At 30.1% G+C, this 21,749-nt stretch overlaps 1 protein-coding gene across 1 annotated transcript; it reads left to right on the forward strand.

Annotated features, from left to right (window-relative positions):
- Positions 1-1,663: 1,663 nt before the first annotated feature.
- On the forward strand, positions 1,664-15,533 carry LOC119607433 (alpha-tocopherol transfer protein-like). The gene is made up of 3 exons (XM_037961323.1): positions 1,664-1,944; positions 14,295-14,599; positions 14,667-15,533. The coding sequence occupies exons 2-3, from the start codon at positions 14,295-14,297 to the stop codon at positions 15,286-15,288; spliced, it is 927 nt and encodes a 308-aa protein (XP_037817251.1). The 5' UTR covers positions 1,664-1,944; the 3' UTR covers positions 15,289-15,533.
- The last annotated feature ends 6,216 nt before the right edge of the window (positions 15,534-21,749 follow it).

Consider the following 21,749-nt stretch of genomic DNA (forward strand, 5'->3'; position numbering starts at 1 on the left):
GTCTAGTCTATAGTCTAGTCTATAGTCTAGTCTATAGTCTAGTCTATAGTCTAGTCTATAGTCTAGTCTATAGTCTAGTCTATAGTCTAGTCTATAGTCCTAGTCTATAGTCTAGTCTATAGTCTAGTCTATAGTCTAGTCTATAGTCTAGGTCTATAGTCTAGTCTATAGTCTAGTCTATAGTCTAGTCTATAGTCTAGTCTATAGTCTAGTCTATAGTCTAGTCTATAGTCTAGTCTATAGTCTAGTCTATAGTCTAGTCTATAGTCTAGTCTATAGTCTAGTCTATAGTCTAGTCTATAGTCTAGTCTATAGTCTAGTCTATAGTCTAGTCTATAGTCTAGTCTAGAGTCTAGTCTATAGTCTAGTCTATAGTCTAGTCTATAGTCTAGTCTATATTCTAGTCTATAGTCTAGTCTATAGTCTAGTCTATAGTCTAGTCTATAGTCTAGTCTATAGTCTAGTCTATAGTCTAGTCTATAGTCTAGTCTATAGTCTAGTCTATAGTCTAGTCTATAGTCTAGTCTATAGTCTAGTCTATAGTCTAGTCTATAGTCTAGTCTATATAGTCTAGTCTATAGTCTAGTCTATAGTCTAGTCTATAGTCTAGTCTATAGTCTAGTCTATAGTCTAGTCTATAGTCTAGTCTATAGTCTAGTCTATAGTCTAGTCTATAGTCTAGTCTATAGTCTAGTCTATAGTCTAGTCTATAGTCTAGTCTATAGTCTAGTCTATAGTCTAGTCTATAGTCTAGTCTATAGTCTAGTCTATAGTCTAGTCTATAGTCTAGTCATAGTCTAGTCTATAGTCTAGTCTATAGTCTAGTCTATAGTCTAGTCTATAGTCTAGTCTATAGTCTAGTCTATAGTCTAGTCTATAGTCTAGTCTATAGTCTAGTCTATAGTCTAGTCTATAGTCTAGTCTATAGTCTAGTCTATAGTCTAGTCTAGTCTAGTCTATAGTCTAGTCTATAGTCTAGTCTATAGTCTAGTCTATAGTCTAGTCTATAGTCTAGTCTATAGTCTAGTCTATAGTCTAGTCTATAGTCTAGTCTATAGTCTAGTTATGTCTAGTCTATAGTCTAGTCCTATAAGTCTAGTCTTAGTTCTAGTCCTATAGTCTAGTCTATAGTCAATTATATAGGTCTAGCCTTGTAGTTAGATTCGATATTCTATAATTCTTAGTCCATAGTCGACTCTAGAGAGGAGAAACATTCACAAAATAACAATAAACTGTTTAAAAAAAAACAAAACTTCACTGTGCATACTAAAATACAAACAAAGCATTTGTGCAATATGAAGTTTGAATTGTTTTCCAGCCGAAATTAAGCAAAACTTCACTTACTACTGCTTACAGGTACAACTACGAATAATCATAACATTAACTAACTGTTTTTTTTACCAAAATTCATACACGAGTACAATTCGTTTTTACACTTCGTGCACTTTTTAACTTGAATCATTGAAATTTTAGTTGTTGTTGTTACGCTCGTTGTACTTACTATAATGCTAGTGAATTTGCTTTTTAACGCTTTTTCTTTCTTTGACTGTATATTTGTTGTTTTTGCTTTTCTACTGATGTGTGTTGTTTTTTTCTTAGTTTTCAACCAAGTGCAGTGGAACACGATCGTACGATTTATATAGCAGTAAAACATGTTTCTTTTGTACTCAGTTGCAGATTTTACTTCATTCGAGTCGGTTGTTCGTTTTCCCCCCTTTTTGATTAAAAAAGTTTAATATAGAAAAATTTTAAATAAATTTTTTAACGTTCGGTAACGTTTGTTTTTTATTAGTAGTTTAAATAAAAAATTGCAATTTTTATTTGCAACGAGTTCCTGCTATTTGGATTATCCTTCCAAAGATTACTCACTGTCTGTGGATTAATAAAGAAATATATTTTTTAATTTTCTTACTAAGTTTAACCAAATAAATTTTAGCTTTCAAGGTAAGGATGGAAAAAAATTAAGGAAAATTATAAAATATAAAAAACAAGTAAAAGAAAATAAATTGTGTATAATAAGAAAAGCAAAAAAGAAAGATAAGAAAATGTTTGTGTTTCAAAGGTAGTCAAACTACATTTTCTATTTGATAAAAAAAAACTGCTATCGGAAAAGTGTTAACGGTTTATTTGAAACAACGTTGCTATAAATGATTAAGGATAATAAATTTTTGAATTTATAATTCAAAAACATAAATCAAATATACATATTTGAACAGAAATCTTACAAATCTATTCGCGATCTTTTGTGTTGATTATCCGATCAATCAATTCTAATCTCTAAAGTACTTTAAAAAAAAAGTAAAGTAATTATTTAGTCCATCAAATTTAGTAAGATTTGCTATATGTTTAATCTAAGATCTTTCTCCAACAAGTATCTACTTTTTTCTACATCTCTTCTAATTTTAAAACTCTGCGAATATTCGGGAATCATTACAGCTCACACCGCGATTTGTATTTTATTACATATTTATTGTGAAATCGCTGCAAATAGTTTAAATTTATTTTTAGAATAAAAGTCCATTTTAGATCAAATCGTATTGTATAATTAGATGAATGTTTCAAAGGAAACAGTTTCCAGTTCGATTCTTTTTGAACTAAATCTTTTACTTAAGTCTAATTTTGGGTTTTCACCAAACGATTTGTACTTCTTCAATAAATCGCTGAATCCCGCTTTGTTCCATTTTAAAAGCTCTACAAATAATCAGAAGTCATTCTAGCTCTCAGTTCGACGTAATCTTCTCTTTATGTTTAATTTTAGTTTTTCTGAAAACAATTCTTCTTGACGATTCAGAGAATCATTCCAACTTTGTTTCATACGATCAATAGAGAATAATTTCAGATCATAGTTCGATGTTTAAGGAAAAATCTTTGATTTCCTCTGTATTAATGGTTTATCTTTGAAATAGAGGTTCAGAGAATCAAATCAGCGTTCAGTTCGATTCTTTTTGAATTCAATCTTTAACACTCTCTTTGCTAAATTTTGGAATCTTTGTAAATGATTTATGTTTCTTTTTGAAATAAGAGATCGTTGTAGCTTTCAACTCAATATAACATTGAAACTATTATTCACTCTGATCAGTTTGCAAAATAATCGGCATTTCTGTAATCTCTGCTATAACTTTCAGTTTATAAAAGTTTTCGAGAAAATCTGTGATTCTCTCAGTCTAATCACATCTTGAAAAAGGCTCAAGTTTTCTATATTTTAGTACATTGTATGTTTGTTCAATATTTCTCGTTTTGTAAGAATTTCGTTGTAGAACAGGTATCGGAAGGGAGTAAGTGTAAAGGTAGAAGAGTAGAGAGCTCATGAAAACCTCTTTGACTGCCATTGTTATAGAACAGCGATGCGCATATCCTCTCTAAAGATATGTTTTCACATGTATATATACCAATTGAAACCAGTAAGAAAGCTACTTTTTACTCTCTGCCTATGACTCCCTCCGGGGCATTTTTCCTTGATGAAAGAACCCCATCTTGGTGCATTGATATCACGGGATAAAGATGTGCTACCATATACTATACTGGTGAAGTCAATTCACTTATCGAACTTTCCTTAAAATGATTTGACATGGATTCGAATCTGAGAACCACATAGTCTGGTACTACGGGTGGTCTTGTCCTTGTTGATCAGTTGGTTGAGGTTCCTTCGGAATCCACATAGTGGCTGTGGTTTAAACCCAAATTTTCGGGAAGAGAAAGTTGCGGTTTAAAGACTGATGTACGGAGAAACTTAAAATTCTGGAAAAGTTCCGTGCTGTTGGCGAATGACAACAGATACCGCACAGAGGAGTCACTGTGGGACTAAGCATTGGAAATGGGTTGGTTTAATATGTATATGATACAGGATGAATGTAGGGGTATACGAATCTTAACCGTCCGTATACCTAGAGTGAATGTGCAGGGTTGAATTGTGATGGATGAAAGGTATACAAGTGATAGCATTAGGTTAAAAAAACCACCGTGAAATAGCCCAACACGGCAGGTGTTCACGTAAAGCTCTTGCCACTTTCTGCCTATAACTGTTATAGAATGACAAAATAAAAGGGGGGTAACTAAGAGTTAATGCAAACTCTCTAAAGTTGATTTTTAAAACTATTTAAGATTTCTTCGAAAATGACCTCTTTATATTTATTTAAATAAGTTCTAAAAGAGAAACTTATTTGTTACAAAAGAGCTAAACACTCACACTTAATTGACACAACTAAATTCCTTTTAATTTAACAATTTTCTCAAAAGTTCCTTTTCATATTTAATTAAACAAATTCTATTAAAAATATTTCTTTTCAATAAAGTCCTTTTCAAAAAGACGCTTAATTATGCTGAAAACTTTTAAAACATTAAACAGTATTCACTCTGCTTAATTAAGTGTCGTTTTTTATACAAAAAAATAAAAAATATTTAAATTTCAAGGACATGGTTCATAATATAAACCATGAATCAATATCAAGAGTTTCAAGTCGTTACAAAATAAAAACCATAATAAGGCGATGTGATAAAAATGCAATTAATAAAATCTGCTGATGATGATTATTAAAAATAATAATGATTATGGATTTAAAATGAAACAGAGTGTTGTGCTGGAAAAAATATGAAATGCATTTTAAATGAAGCAAGTAATTATATCCTCATATGCAAAATGGATGGTAAAAGCAATTTGTCAGTTGAGTGCAAATGGTTTTAAAGGGGAGGGGGCGTCATCATTATGAAAAATAATTGAAATAACTTAACAATTGTGTAAAAAAACATGCAAATAATTCAAGTAGTTTACTAATATGGTTTTAACTATTCCCTTACGAATTGTAAATTTACTATACTAGATATGTTTGCAATTGAATTTTGCAACATTTTATCTTTCACACCAATTTTCAAAGTCATAATATTTAACCAATGATTTAGTTGGCTACACTAAATACACACAACATTTATTGTAAAGACAACAATATCTTTATGGTAAATACACTATTTAACATGTTGCAATAATACTACACAGCAAATATTGTAAACATACAAATACGATGATAAATCAAATTTTGTACACAATTTGCTGTAAATGAATCAACAATGCAACAAAAATCTTTTTTCCAAAGCTTCTTACAACAAAAGGGAAATGTTTACCAAAGTGTATAGCAAACTGGTAAAACAAACATAAATAGAATTAAATACTTGTAAGTGTTAAAATGCAACAACATTTAGTTTAGACTTAAACCTGTTTAATGCTGTTGTTAATGTTGCAATCGATGCTGCAACGAACTGCAAACATTAAGTTAAATTTACAACGTCAGCAAGCATTTGTTGCAAATACCGACATTATTTTAGTTTTGTTTGCCATTAGCACAATGAGTTTGCAGTTTAAAATGCGGGAAAAAATTGTGTTTTTTATTACAACTTGAGCAAATTGAGAAGCAATGCTAGAAACATATTGTTTGTTAAAGAGAAAATTACTTTAAAATTTGTTGAAAAAATGCAATTTGATAAATGAATTAAATTATATTTGGAATTACGACAATCACCGTTTTAACACTCATTTCCTCTTTCCTTAATCATCAGCTTAAAGACTAGAAATAATTCTTTGACTGGCTCTATGGCTTTACACTCGTTTATAAACCTTCCTTTGAACTTAATCCTCCTTCACGTTCTCTTTATCACCATTGGGTTTACATTTCTACTTAAAAACTTAGTCTAGACTAGTGGACTAGTCCAAAGATTAGTTTATGGCCTACTCTACAGGCCAGTTAATAGACCTTTTAATAGACTAGTCCCTAGATTACTCAAAGCATAATCCATAGACTATTTCATAAACAAGTCCACAGACTATTCCTTAAACTAGTCCATAGACAACTCCATAGATTAGTCACTCGACTAGGAAATAGACTAAATGATAGACTAGACAATAGACTAATCCATAAACTAGTCCATACTCTACTCAATAGATTACTTCACAGAATAATCAATAAACTAGTCTATGCAGTATAGACTAGTCAATTGACTGCTCCATAGACTGGAAAATAGATTAGTACATAGATTAGTCAATAGACAAGTCTATGGGTTAGTCAATAGACTAGTATATAGGCTATGCAATAGGCCCATAGAATAGTCAATGAACCGGTCTATTGACTAGACAATAGACTAGCTCATAGACTAGTCAATAGACAAGCAAATAGACTAGACAATATACTACTCCAAAGACTAGTCACTAGACTAGTCAATGGCTAGTCAATTGACTACTCCATAGCCAGGCAATATACTACTCCATAGACTAGTCAACAGACTAGTCCATAGACTGGACAATAGACTAGTCATTAGACTAGTCCATAGAGTAGGCAATAGACTAGTCCATATAAAAATCAATGAATTAGTCACTAGACTAGGAAATAGACTGGACAATAGACTAATCCATAAACTAGTCCATATACTAATCCATATACTAGTCCATATTCTGCTCTATAGACTTCTCCATAGACTACTTCACAGACTAGTCAATAGACTAGTCTGTTTATGCAGTATTGACTACTCCATAGACTGGACAATAGACTAGTCCACAGATTATTCAATAGACAAGCCTATATGCTAGTCAATAGTCTAGTACATAGACTATGCAATAGGCTGGTCCATAGACTAGTTAATGGACCGTTCTATTGACTAGACAATACTCTAATTCACAGACTCGACAATAGACTTCTCCAAAGACTAGAAATAGACTAGTCTATTGACTAGCCAATAGGCAAGTCCAAAGGCTAGTCAATAGACTAGGCAACAGAAACGTCCGTAGACTACTCAATAGATAAATCCATAGGCTAGTCAATAGGCTAGGCAATATACTACTCCATATATTAGTCAATTGAATAGTCCATAGACTAGACAGTAGACTACTCCATAGACCAGTCTATAGAGTAGGCAATAGACTAGTCCGTAGACAAGTCAATAGATAAGTTCAAAGGGTAGTCAACTGACTACTCCATAGGTTAGTCCATAGTCTAGTCAAAATAGACTAGACAATAGAAAAGTCCATAAACCAGTCAATAGAGAAATGCATAGGCTAGTCAATAGACTACTCCATGACTTAGTCAATAGACTAGTCCATAAACTAGACAATAGACTACTCCATTGCCTAGTCCTTAGTCCTGTCAATAGACTAGTCCATAGTTTAGTTAGTGGAGTAGTCCATAGCCTAGTCAATAGCCTAATCTGTAGACTAGGGGAAAAAAATTCAATCACAAATAAACATATTTGTTATGGAGAAAGTAAGTATCGATACCAATAATAGTGAATGTAGGGCATCATACAAAATCTTCTCGTATACTGTAAAATGAAAATGTTGTAGAAATTATTAAGCAAAAACCAATGACTAAGAAGTGAATGTTAATGTGGCAGCCACAATAACACACTTGCAACAAACTGGTAAAAAAAAAAACAGCAAATTACAATGATTTACAATTTCCTACGTCATTAAAGTAAACAAAATATAAAAAAATTAAACAGGATTATGAAAAAACATAAATTTTTAAAACAGGTTTTATTGAAAGCAACAAATGATACTGGAGATTGCAGATAAAACCGGGCCTATGTAGAGCAACATTTTATAACATTTCTTTAAACATTCAAGTAGGTTAATAACCTAAAACCTTCCAACGTACTTTTTCCATTAACTCTTTGGCTTCTTTTTTTTTTCTTATATTAAACCACATTACACAATTTTGCAGCCACAATTAAATATTTTTTTTGGTGGAAAAAGTTACTACACACTAGGGCCATAATGACAAACATGTGAAATTACAAAATTGCTGTTCACATTTTTATGCAGACAAGGCCATTTTTATAAAGTGAAAATAATAATAAAAATTTCATTTACTTATAAAAAAAAAAAAATAAAAATATTTTAAGTAAATATTTGTTAAGCGCAAAAAAAATGATTTCAATTAGTTATTATCTGGGTAATGTATCTCAGCCACTATATTTATTTACTTACGTTGTTTGTGTTGTTTTTTTTTTTTTTTTTTCTTTAAAAAAATAAACAAAATATTTAAAATTGTTAGTAATATTACGTTATTTTGTATAAATTTGTTTTGTTTTCTTTTGACAAGCACTTTGAACTTGGTATCCATTAAAAAACATATACAAATTGTCTGTCTGTCTGGTATGATTATTTAAGTGAGTCAGTGTGACGGCAAGTTTAAACAAACAAATTTTTGAATTTTTAAAATTTTTTGTTACACGTGAGCACACAACCTTTTTTTTATCAGTTAAAGTCGCGTGTTTTAGTTTTTTATTTTTTTACAAAATTTAAATGCAAATTTAAACTGAAATGGATTATTTTGCTAAAATAAACAAAAATCAATAAATATTCGTATTATACACATGGATTTTAAAGTTGTTTTTTTGTTAAACTGTTATATAACAGATAATTGAAAACAATTTAGGTGTTTAATTGGTTCTAAAGTTACATATATATTTTTTTTAAATAAATATTTTATTAACAGTTCAGTTAATTGGTACTTTTAAATGTAAATTTAATCTTTATTTAACTAAACGTTTATTTAAATGCTAGAACTAGTTTAACTTGTGAAATTACTTTATACACTAACTAGTCAATAGGCCAGTCAATAGAGTAGACAATAGACAAGTTAAACTGTTATATAACTGATAATTGAAAACATTTTAGGCTTATAACAGGTTTAATTGGTTCTAAAGTTAGACTTTTTAAAATAATTATATTATTAACAGATCAGTTAATTGGTTCTATTAAATGTAAATTTAATTTTAATTTTACTAAACGTTTATTTAAATGCTACAATTAGTTTAACTTGTCAGATGACTTTATACACTAACTAGTTAATAGACCAGTCAATAGAGTAGACAATGGACACTAGCTCATACATAAGTCTATATAAACTGGTCCTTAGACTCGTCCATAGGCTAGTTCACAGAATAGTCTTTAGACTAGTCTATACACTGGACCTTAGATAGTCTAAAGGCCAGTTCATAGACTAGTCAATAGTCTAGTCAGTAGACTAGTAAATAGTCTTGTCAGTAGACTAGTCAATAGTCTAGTCGTTATATTAGTCTATAGACTAGACAATAAACTAGTCAAGAGACTAGTTGATAGATTAGTACATAGACTACGTAGTATTTACAATAATCCATAGACTAGTATATAGAGTGGTCCTTAGACTAGTCCATAGACCGGTCTTAAGACTGGTCCAAAGATTAGCCCATAGACTACCTAGTCCATAGATTCGTCCTTAGACTAGTTGTCAGACTAATCCAATGACTAATCGAAATACTAGCAAATATACTAGTACATAGAATAGTCCATAAATTGGTCTCATAGACCAGTTCGTCGGCTAGATCATAGACTTGTTAATAGTCAAATCTGTAGACTAGTCCATACACTAGTGGATAAATTAGTAAATTGACTATTCGATACACTAGTCAATAGACTAATCGATAAACTAGTCCAAAAACTAATGCATCGACTGGTCTTTAGATTATTCCATAGACCAATCAATAAGGTAGTTTATAGGCTAGTTCAAAGACTAGTCCATAGACTGGTACATAGACCAGTCCATAGGCTAGATCATAGACTAGTTAATAGTCAAGTTTATAGCCAAGTCTATAAGTATAGTCCATACACTAGTGGATAAACTAGTAAATAGACTATTTGATAAACTAGCCAATATAGTAGAAGATAAACTAGTCCAAAAACTAATCCATAGACTGGTCTTTGATTATTCCAAAGACTAGTCTATAGATTAATCCATAAGGTAGTTCATAGACCAGTCTATAGACTGGTCCCAAGTCTAATCAATAGGCTGGTTAATAGATTTGTCAATAGCCAAGTCGATAAACTTGTCGATTAACTAGTCAATAGAGTAGTAGATAAACTAGACAATAGGCTAGTCCATAGACTGTTCTTTAGACTAGTCCAGAGGGTATCCCATAGGCTAATCCATAAACAGGTTCTTAGACTAGTCCATAGGATAGTTAATAGTCAAGTCTATATACTAGACTAGTCCATAAATTAATCCATAGACTGGTCTTTAGACTAGTTTAAAGACTAATACATAGACCAGTCCATAGACTAGTCCTTAGGCTAGTTCATAGACTAGTTCATAAACTGGTTCTTAGGCTAGTTAATAGACTACTCAATAGTCAAGTAGATAAACTAGTTTATGAACTAGTAGATACACTAGTTAATAAACTAGTCGATTAACTAGTCAATAGACTAGTGGATTAACTAGTCAATAGATTTGTCAATAGTCAAGTCGATAGACTAGTTTATGAACTGATAGATACACTAGTCAATAGACTAGTGGATTATTTAGTCAATGGACTAGTCGATTAACTAGTCAATATACTAGTCGATGACCTAGTCAATATACTACTCGATTAACTAGTCAATAGACTACTCGATTAACTAGTCAATAGAGTATTAAATACACTAGTCCAAGTACTAGTCCATATACTAGTCAATATTCCATTTCATAGACTAGACCAAAAACTAGCCAATACACAAGTCCAAAGAAAAGTCCATTGAATATACCAGTACATATACTGTTCCATAGACTAGTATATAAACTAATCCATTGATGAGTCTATAAACTTAAACTAGACCTGTACTACTATATTAACTTAATCTTAGGATATCTTTAAAATATATATTAATAAAGCCCCCGTTAAAAATTTTATTAAATCAATCTTCTTCATTTTTGAAAACAAGTCTCCATGAATCATCCATTAAATGAATTATGTTAATAATGATTCTTGGCCATGTTTGCTAAATTATTTAAATAATTTATTTATAACAACATTTTATTTATTTTGTTGCTATTGTTATAAAATTTATTTAAATATGTATTGCCCAAAAAGAGAGACAAGAATTAGAAGAAGTCTTAAATTTATGTAAATTTTCTTGTTTATTTTAACAAGACCAAATAAAAAGTTAAATTTAGCATCTTTAGATTGTTTTTGCTCTTATATTCGTTGGCTTCATACAAATATTTTTAAATTCATAACATTAGCAACAAAAACAACATGAAATGTTGTTTTTGGTTTTATTATTTACATTTTCAATTTGTTTAAAAGTTATTTTTTTATTGTAAATGGAATTGGAAGTAAGAGCTAAACAAATTTTCCATAACAAGTGGCAAAAATAACTAAAATAGAAAATGTGTGCATATAATGTTAACTGAACTTTATTTTGAAACCAATTTAAAAGCACAACAATAAAATCTTGTATTTAACAGCAAAAAGAATCAAAACTCATTTAGTTACTATTTAGCTACGCTATTTAGCTGAAAGTTTTCAACTATCAGCAGCATACTGCTAGTCGAGTTGAAGTGCTGTGAAGTAGCTAGTTCTGTGTTTGGGTCAGTGGGTTAAATTTAAATATTTTTTGCTTTTCTGTTTATTTTTTTTAGATTTTTTTAATAAAAATTTAAAATTTTTTTGTTTAGTTTTTCTTTCATTAATTTAAAATGATTAATGAATAGCAAGTAGCAGTGTTGCGGAAGTGTTTTTTGGTTTTTTTTATTTCTTTTCTTAAAATGTCAAGTATGCTTCGTTGGGTTTTTGAGTTGATTTAACAAATTAATTCGTGTAAATGTTTATATTTAATTAATTTATTTATACATGAAATTAATCAGCTACTGGTTACGCGTGGATTAATAATAAATTATTAGTTTTTTGTTCTTAACGAAAATATTTCTGCTATTTTGAATCAAGTTGTGAATGTTAAATATATTTTTCGAATGGAAACTAACATGAGGGCTAGAGTCCAATGTGACTCAATGTTAATTAAATTGTTCAAAATGCGGATTTTTTGGATATAGTTAGCTATAGCCTTTTCCACTCCAAAAGAACGACTCATCTTTTGAGGTCAAGAATGAATCAAGCCAATTTCAAATACCTCTCCTAAACAGAGCATTCTGCATCGATCGATATAGAAAATAGTAGAACGGATACATTTTTGGACTATAAGAGGAGTGAGACCAAATGGTATTCCATGGAATTAGGACAAGCAAAATTATTATTTTTATATACAAATCGGTTCCGAATCTCTAATGAATTATTTTATTAAAAAAATAGTCGCGAATATTCGTGAGTCCGAGCTATACCAGACTACAAACTATAAAATTAGGTGGACTCTTTCTGAAATTAGTTCTTTTTAATATAAATTAAAATAGATCCCTCTTATTCATATATGTATATAGAGTAAGAAAATTAATCGCGAATACTCACGAGTAACAGTGATACTACTAATCAAGAATTCTTCTAGGCTTGTTGTAATATGCTTTTCATATTTAAGAAGCCGACTTAATATTCGGCCAATAGATAAATATTTTAAAAATATTAAGAAAAATGTCAGTAATTAACAATCTCCCTTTCTCACGAGAAATGTATTTTGGTTCTGAAACGTCCCAAGTCACAGTTGGTTAAAGATTGTCGAATCTATGATAACTGTAGCGACATCAAGTTTTTCATCTGGAACTATAGATCAACTGTTACAACAACAATATAAACAATCTCCTATTCATAAAGATAATATTTGGAAAAGTCTCGCAGGGTTGTAAATATGTTCTAAAATTTGGGCTTAAAACGAAAACACGATTTAAAAGTTGTAATATGGTTTGTTTCGGATTACATTGAATATTAGTTCAAGTTAATTATAGAAGTTAAAACACAGATCTACTGTCTCAACTATACATATATCTCAAGAAATATTATATTAACGCCATTTGCAACATTTGATTCGATAACTTAATCCCGAAAATTTTGAAGAGATTTATTGATTAATACAGACCGAATATATGGCTAAATTTTACAAGTAGTAACTCAGTTAATAAACTTTGAATCACTGCTAAGATACCAGGTCAAACAAACCATCATACCACGTCCACTTTTTGATACTTAATCAGTATTCATTTAGAATAGATGGACTCATGAAGAACGCTTCCAAATTATTTAAATTTACTTTAATTAACCCGATATTTTATGTTAAAACGATGAGGCTAATTTTTAGCTTGACGGGTTTGCTAATAAACGAAATTTGTCCATAGGCAGTGAGACCAATTTTCAGAAGATCCTACAGATTCCATTACTGCCAGAAACTTGATTGCTTGGTATAGTTTATTGCGGATTGGATTGAGTATTAATTTCATCCTGAAAACCCCAGTTTCTTTACAAATATGTTTTTAAACAAAGATCCAATATTTTTAGTGATACCAACTTACAATAGACCCTATAGATTCCATTACTTCCAGAAAATTGCATAGTTTGGTGCGGTTTATTGCGGATTGGATTGAAAACCCACCGTTTGTTTACAAATATGTTTCTGAACAAAGATCCAATATTTTGACTCCTACAGCTTAACACTTTTCCCATGTTTACACAATATTTTGGCAATGTTTACCTCCACCCGAGAAGGAATACGTAACGACTTTCTATTTATTTTGAATAATATTTCATTTTTATTGGATGTCGATTCAAAATTTTCATAATCATAAAGATATAAAGCTTTTGCTAATAATATCTTTACGACATACCTACGTGTAAAAATGTATAGTTTAAACGTGATATAAAAAACTTTGGATATTAATAAAACATTTACTCCAACTTTCTAAACTTCAGATGCGGTCTGTAGTCAGATCATATCTATTTGAAACATACATTTTTTATTAAAGAAATTATAAAAAAAATTAAATTATTTTAAATTGTTTTACATCATAAAATACATTATATACAGACATCTTACGTAAATATATATATATATATATATATATATATATATATATATATATATATATATATATATATATATATATATAAACATAACATATTATTACGTGTAAAGCTAAAGAAATTAAGTCAAAAAGTAACAATTTTAAAAACTACTGAAGCGTTGCAATAAAAATTCATTCATAGTCATAATGTCTAGAAAATTTTGTAAACAATCAATTACCCAATAAACTTTTGTTAACATTTATTTAATATTGGCAAATATACTTAAATAAACATGTTAAGTTTTCTAAAAGTTAAACTAATTTGTTGAAATACATTTAAAGGTTTACTCTCGTTTATTTTTTAAATAAATAAATAATAAATAAATATTAGTGGTGCTCACAATTAAAGTAGTAGATTGTAAACTGTATTGTTGTCATTCACAATAAACTGATAACTTGTAAGACCAAAGAAAATATCTAATAGTTGCCACATACACAATTTATTTTCAGATCAAGCATTTGAAACTTCAAAATTAACAAAATATTAATTTTACTTTTAATTCTTTTCAATTACAGATGATGCTCGTACAACCCACACCTCAACAACGTGTTACCATTCGCGAAGAATTGCGTGAACCCGAAAATGCCGAGGAGATTGAGCGCGATATTAAATTAATACGCGAATGGTTGGACACACAACCTCATTTGCCCAAAGACATGGATGATGGTCGTTTGCGTACATTTTTGCGTGGTTGCAAATTCAGTTTGGAAAAGGTGAAAAAGAAGTTGGACATGTACTATACCATGCGTAATGCTATACCCGAGTTCTTTTCAAATCGTGACATCAATCGTGAGGAATTGTCTATAGTGTTGGATTATGTGTAAGTTAAAGATGAATTCATCCCGATAATCGTAAATATGTTATTTACTTTCCTTTCTCTTTTATAGACACTGCCCTACCTTGCCCGGTTTGACTCCTAACGGTCGCCGCATTACTTTTATACGCGGTATCGATTGTGATTTCCAACCCAGCCAAGTAAATGATGCCATGAAAGTTGCCCTTATGATTGGTGATGTTCGTTTGTTGGAGGAGAGCGTCGGCATTGCCGGTGATATTTTCATTTTGGATGCTGCCGTTGCCACAGCAACTCACTTTGCCAAATTCTCTCCTGCTGTTGTTAAGAAATTCTTGATTTGTGTTCAAGAAGCTTATCCCGTTAAGGTTAAAGAAGTTCATGTCATTAACATTTCGCCTCTGGTCGATACCATCTTTAAGTTTGTCAAGCCCTTCGTTAAGGAGAAGATCATCAATCGTATTACCTTCCACAATGATATGGAAAGTTTATATAAATCGGTACCCAAAGATTTGCTGCCCGAGGAATATGGTGGCAAGGCCGGTTCCATTGTTGAGTTAACTCAAATGTGGAAAAAGAAATTGGGTGAATACACCACCTGGTTTAAGGAACAAGAAGAACAAAAGGCCAATGAAGCCTTGCGTCCCGGTTCACCCAAGACCAGTGATGATCTCTTTGGCATGGAGGGCACCTTCAGGCAATTGAATATCGATTAAGCTCGACATGTAATTGGGTAGAAAAGCCATAACGTTAAACTTCGCTTTAGACCTCAGATATTTGAGATTATACGTACTGCTCTTACGTTTCGTTCGGTGGTTATTTTTTATAATTATTTTTATATTTTATAATATTTTCAATTGAACAAAATGTTTCGTTATCGCTTTTTATTTAAGAATATTCGCATAGTATTCGCGATTATTTGAACTCATTTCGTATTATAGCTTAATTTGTGTTTACATAATATTTTTTTTTTACAATTTTAAATATTTGTTTTTAATTTTATTAAAAAGGTAAAAGTATTGCATACTTATTCGTGGGTATTGCATTTGCTTTCATTTTGTTTCCTTTCATTTTTCATATTTTACTCAAGAGTTTTCCATTATTTTTCTCATAAAGTTTATGTTTTTTTATATAATTCTAAATAAAATTGACCAAATAAATAAAATAAGAAAAGTGTAGTTTAAATGAAGAGATCGAAAATGATATCGAGTGTTTTTTAAGGCCCGATAGAACTTGCGATCAATGAAGATCGTTAAGGCTGCATGATCAATGATGTTTTTATTTGAAAAAATGGTTTTAAGAAAATGACGATTAAAATGAAAATTGGGAGATAAATTTTTTTCGAGAGAACATCTCGATTATTTCCTGTAGATCCACTAGTTTATGCTGATGTTATTTTCAAATGTTAATGCAAATGTATTGATCTTTCTTTTTCCTTTAAAACTTATTTCTTTACAATTTCAAGACCTATCGTGCTTAAAAACCCGATAAAATAAGACTTTTAAAGCATCGTAAACAAAACCTGTTTGAGCTGGAGTAAATAAGGCATTTTTTTTGCTGGTGGTGATTCTGTGGAGTTCAGCATATACTGAAACAAACCACGTTATGGAACATCTTTCAATTACTCCAAAAATATTCTCAAATTCAGAATGTATTTCTCTATCCGCACGTACAATTTTGCGCCTCTTCATATCTTAAATTTGTTTCAATGGGTGGAATATCTAGCATCGTTTCCAGAGTCTTGGTTGAAGTAGTACACATGGCACTACTTATACCCAAGCAGATACAAATGTTACTTTTAAGCATATATTACATCAAAAATGGGCGGATTAACAATAGAGGGCGTGGCACTTCCCATATGTATTAAATTCACAAATTTCTTTTATCTGGGAAACTATTAGAGCCATGCAAAATAATGCTCAAATTAAGCTTGAAAAACTTTAACATGCATGTGAACATTTAAGAAAGAAACTAATAAACTAAAATCCTCAAATTTTTCATCAACAATTAAAACATCTATGTAAACATTTGGGTACTAAATTACCGAACTAGCAATAGGGGGCGTGTCACATTCCATATGAATTAATTAATTATCTGGGAAACTATTAGATCTAGAATATTCAAAATTTTACAGGAAGAACTTTGACATCCATGTGAATAGTTGGGTAATAAATTAGTGGACTAATAATAGGGGGCGTGACACTTCCCATATGAATTAAATACAAAAATTCGTATATCTGGGAAACTACTACAATTAGAGTCTTCAAAACTTATAAGTTGGGTTTTTATTTAGCTAGTAATTTTATAAAAGAGGGATTCGAGGTTTCACGCCTGAATCATTATAATTTCGAGAGAGGGTCATGGCTAAAAATGTCCCCCATTTTATATTTTGCAGCAGCTCAGTATGTTTAAAGATTCATTAAAAATATATTTTCATCTGATTGACATTTGGTGGCGCTAATGTCCTTAGCGAAACAGATAAAAAAAATGCACAATGACATTCATTGACGTTCAGTGCAAAAAAAAAAACTAAAAATGAAAATAGATAAAATAATGAAAAAATCCTTTAAAATGCTAAAGTAATATTTAAAAATCGAAAAAACATCAACAGCATTTCAACTGTCAAAAGTAGCTGCAGTGAAAAGCACAAAACAAATTGTTGTCATTCTATTCAGAAATGAAAAGGACCCTTCATATACATAGTACATACATATGTATGTACGTACAAAACAAACAATCCTAACACATTTATTTAAAAATCGCAAAAACTATAAATTTAATAAATTCTACAAAAACATGATGACCCCATTATCGGCTGCCCTATTTAATTTTACTTTTCGATTTACTCAACAAATGTAAATGGTTCTAAACATAATGAATAAATATTGCACATAAAATGCACATGAATATAAAATCTATAGTAAATGTACATATAATAGTAGTTAGCAATTTAAATAAACTTTGTTTTAATTACAAATGTCCTGGTGATGAGTTAAACCACTTTTTATGCACATTTCCATTTGTGACGCATTCATATGCATACATGATGGTCGTCATCAACTAACCTACACATACACATACATGCTATGTATTTGACTGTTGTAAAAAAAATGTGGATATAAAGTCGTACATCCGATTAAATGGAGGACATTGAAATCCTTATGCAAATCCTTTTAACTACTTGTAACAAGTTTAAATAACATTTGCCAACTAAATGTAAGAGATAAAGAGAAAGAGAGATAAAGACAAAGATTTTATTTAGTACATATTACTATGGTATTTAATTACTATGGTATTTAAGGTACAATTCACTTCGGGAAACCATGTCTTTGAATCGTTTAATTATTTCATGGTGAACTTACTTTAGGGAGAGTTTTTTCACTCTATCAAATTGAAATATAGGTCATTGACCTTCAAAAGTATAAATAAATATTCTGGACCTCTATAAGATTCTAAGAAAATGTAGCATGATAGTTTATAAAATAATAGTTTTAGAACTTTAAACTATATATGTATGTATCAAAATTTTTCACATATGTATGTATATTCTGGGACCCTGTAAGATTCTAAGACAGTACAGTAAATTCCGTCTTGATAACACAGCAAGGCGGAGGGCAAAGTAGTCTTTAAAGAGGTTTGAGGATTGGTATTGAAAATGAGCATCCGCTTTCTTGCTTCTTGTCCCATGCAAATGTCCTCCAGGAATAAAGTTCAAAATTTGATAAATTATACACCAAACGTGATTCGAATAAATGTTGTAACGACAGGGCATAACAAATTTACCGACAGGAAGGAAATTAGGGCGATGTCAGTTTATATAGTTAAGTCAAAGACCACATTGGATTGTCAGAAAACTCTAACCGAATACTTTCCCAGAGGTAAGGTTTACAACTCCCCAAAATAAGCAAATCTTAGGTACGTATTCTGAGTGGACACACAGGATAACGGGCAGAGCTATACACAGCTACATATGTGCGTGCGGATTGAGATGAATGTAGATCATGCAGAGAGCAGAATGAAACTGTGGAGAACTTTCTCTGCTTTTGGATGAATGTAGATGAATGTAGATCATGCAGAGAGCAGAATGAAACTGTGGAGAACTTTCTCTGCTTTTGGAATTGCGTAGGGGAAACTTAGTTTCTGAACATCGGATTTGATGTTAGTTAGTTAGTTAGTTAGTTAGTTAGTTAGTTAGTTAGTTAGTTAGTTAGTTAGTTAGTTAGTTAGTTAGTTAGTTAGTTAGTTAGTTAGTTAGTTAGTTAGTTAGTTAGTTAGTTAGTTAGTTAGTTAGTAGTTAGTTAGTTAGTTAGTTAGTTAGTTAGTTAGTTAGTTAGTTAGTTAGTTAGTTAGTTAGTTAGTTAGTTAGTTAGTTAGTTAGTTAGTTAGTTAGTTAGTTAGTAGTTAGTTAGTTAGTTAGTTAGTTAGTTAGGTTAGTTAGTTAGTTTAGTTAGTTAGTTAGTTAGTTAGTTAGTTAGTTAGTTAGTTAGTTAGTTAGGTAGTTAGTTAGTTAGTTAGTTAGGTAGTTAGTTAGTTAGGTAGTTAGTTAGTTAGTTAGTTAGTTAGATAGTTAGTTAGTTAGTTAGTTAGTTAGTTAGTTAGTTAGTTAGTTAGTTAGTTAGTTAGTTAGTTAGTTAGTAGTTAGTTAGTTAGTAGTTAGTTAGTTAGTTAGTTAGTTAGTTAGTTAGTTAGTTAGTTAGTTAGTTAGTTAGTTAGTTAGTTTAGTTAGTTAGTAGTTAGTTAGTTAGTTAGTTAGTTAGTTAGTTAGTTAGTAGTTAGTAAGTTAGTTAGTTAGTTAGTTAGTTAGTTAGTTAGTTAGTTAGTTAGTTAGTAGTTAGTTAGTTAGTTAGTTAGTAGTTAGTTAGTAGTTAGTTAGTTAGTTAGTTAGTTAGTTAGTTAGTTAGTTAGTTAGTTAGTTAGTTAGTTAGTTAGTTAGTTAGTTAGTTAGTTAGTTAGTTAGTTAGTTAGTTAGTTAGTTAGTTAGTTAGTTAGTTAGTTAGTAGTTAGTTAGTTAGTTAGTTAGTTAGTTAGTTAGTTAGTTAGTTAGTTAGTTAGTTAGTTAGTTAGTAGTTAGTTAGTTAGTTAGTTAGTTAGTTAGTTAGTTAGTTAGTTAGTTAGTTAGTTAGTTAGTTAGTTAGTTAGTTAGTTAGTTAGTTAGTTAGTTAGTTAGTTAGTTAGTTAGTTAGTTAGTTAGTTAGTTAGTTAGTTAGTTAGTTAGTTAGTTAGTTAGTTAGTTAGTTAGTTAGTTAGTTAGTTAGTTAGTTAGTTAGTTAGTTAGTTAGTTAGTTAGTTAGTTAGTTAGTAGTTAGTTAGTTAGTTAGTTAGTTAGTTAGTTAGTTAGTTAGTTAGTTAGTTAGTTAGTTAGTTAGTTAGTTAGTTAGTTAGTTAGTTAGTTAGTTAGTTAGTTAGTTAGTTAGTTAGTTAGTTAGTTAGTTAGTTAGTTAGTTAGTTAGTTAGTTAGTTAGTTAGTTAGTTAGTTAGTTAGTTAGTTAGTTAGTTAGTTAGTTAGTTAGTTAGTTAGTTAGTAGTTAGTTAGTTAGTTAGTTAGTTAGTTAGTTAGTTAGTTAGTTAGTTAGTTAGTAGTTAGTTAGTTAGTTAGTTAGTTAGTTAGTTAGTTAGTTAGTTAGTTAGTTAGTTAGTTAGTTAGTTAGTTAGTTAGTTAGTTAGTTAGTAGTTAGTTAGTTAGTTAGTTAGTTAGTTAGTTAGTTAGTAGTTAGTTAGTTAGTTAGTTAGTTAGTTAGTTAGTTAGTTAGTTAGTTAGTTAGTTAGTAGTAGTTAGTTAGTTAGTTAGTTAGTTAGTTAGTTAGTTAGTTAGTTAGTTAGTTAGTTAGTTAGTTAGTTAGTTAGTTAGTTAGTTAGTTAGTTAGTTAGTTAGTTAGTTAGTTAGTTAGTTAGTTAGTTAGTTAGTTAGTTAGTTAGTTAGTTAGTTAGTTAGTTAGTTAGTTAGTTAGTTAGTTAGTTAGTTAGTTAGTTAGTTAGTTAGTTAGTTAGTTAGTTAGTTAGTTAGTTAGTTAGTTAGTTAGTTAGTTAGTTAGTTAGTTAGTTAGTTAGTTAGTTAGTTAGTAGTTAGTTAGTTAGTTAGTTAGTTAGTTAGTTAGTAGTTAGTTAGTTAGTTAGTTAGTTAGTTAGTTAGTTAGTTAGTTAGTTAGTTAGTTAGTTAGTTAGTTAGTTAGTTAGTTAGTTAGCATATTACCGTATTACTTTTCACCCTGATGTAATACATATATTACTTAGTTAAATGGCTGGTAAAATTGTTAAATTAAATTTGTTAGTTAGGTGTTCAACCTTTCACCATGTGCCGAATGCCTTTGCTGCTATAAATTTTATCACTATAACCTGGATAATTTTAACTTTTTCAACACAATCTCAAAGGAACTAATAAACTTTGGCAATTAAATCAAAAGTACTTTATTGCAGCTGATAAAGATTTTGCAAATGTTTGATACAATTAAAAATAAATTAAGCTTTCTACTAAAGCTTATGGAAAAAGAAGGAAAACTAATTAAAAATCAGCCCTTTTTCAAAGGTAATACACATCCCTGTGTACAAAATACGAGGAACTTTGAATGCTTTATTTGTCTACGTCGAATCTTATGTACCCTTCAGCTTAGAATTATTAATATGTTAATATTAAGATTTGTTAGCACTGATTTATTAAATCCTATGCCCATGCTGTAAATCATTTTTAACGATTATCATTCCTTCTTTATAATGCTGTAAGGCGTATAGATGGCTTAGCGACCTGTACTTATCGTAAGGAAGTGACAAAAAATGCATATTAAACTGCGTCAGTACCTTATTAATTTTTAACTTGAAACTGAAAGTCAATTAATAAGAAAGAAACTAATGAAAAAACTTATGTTTAAGAAAACTGACGTTTTCTGACAGGCCCTAAAAATTGTTAAAACTAGGCATGCAAGCAGTACCTTTAAATTAGTAACTAATTTTGATAAGTTAAAGGCACAACACCGAAATACTTTCCGGGTCTGCGTTGTTTTTTAATAAGTTTTGTGAAACAATAAAAAAGTAAGAAACAATAGCCGTGAAATTTTACCTTAATTCCCATATATGTAGAAATTTAAGCAATATAATTTCTGAAAAGGCTTTATATTATACAATCCTCATAAACTATGGCGAAGGCATTTATGTTTATACGCTCAAGGTATATTCTCAATGAGAC

Source organism: Lucilia sericata, unplaced genomic scaffold (assembly GCF_015586225.1).
Source record: "Lucilia sericata isolate MDLA Ls3-8-SP2 unplaced genomic scaffold, ASM1558622v1 Contig000694F_arrow, whole genome shotgun sequence".
NCBI lineage: Eukaryota > Metazoa > Arthropoda > Insecta > Diptera > Calliphoridae > Lucilia > Lucilia sericata.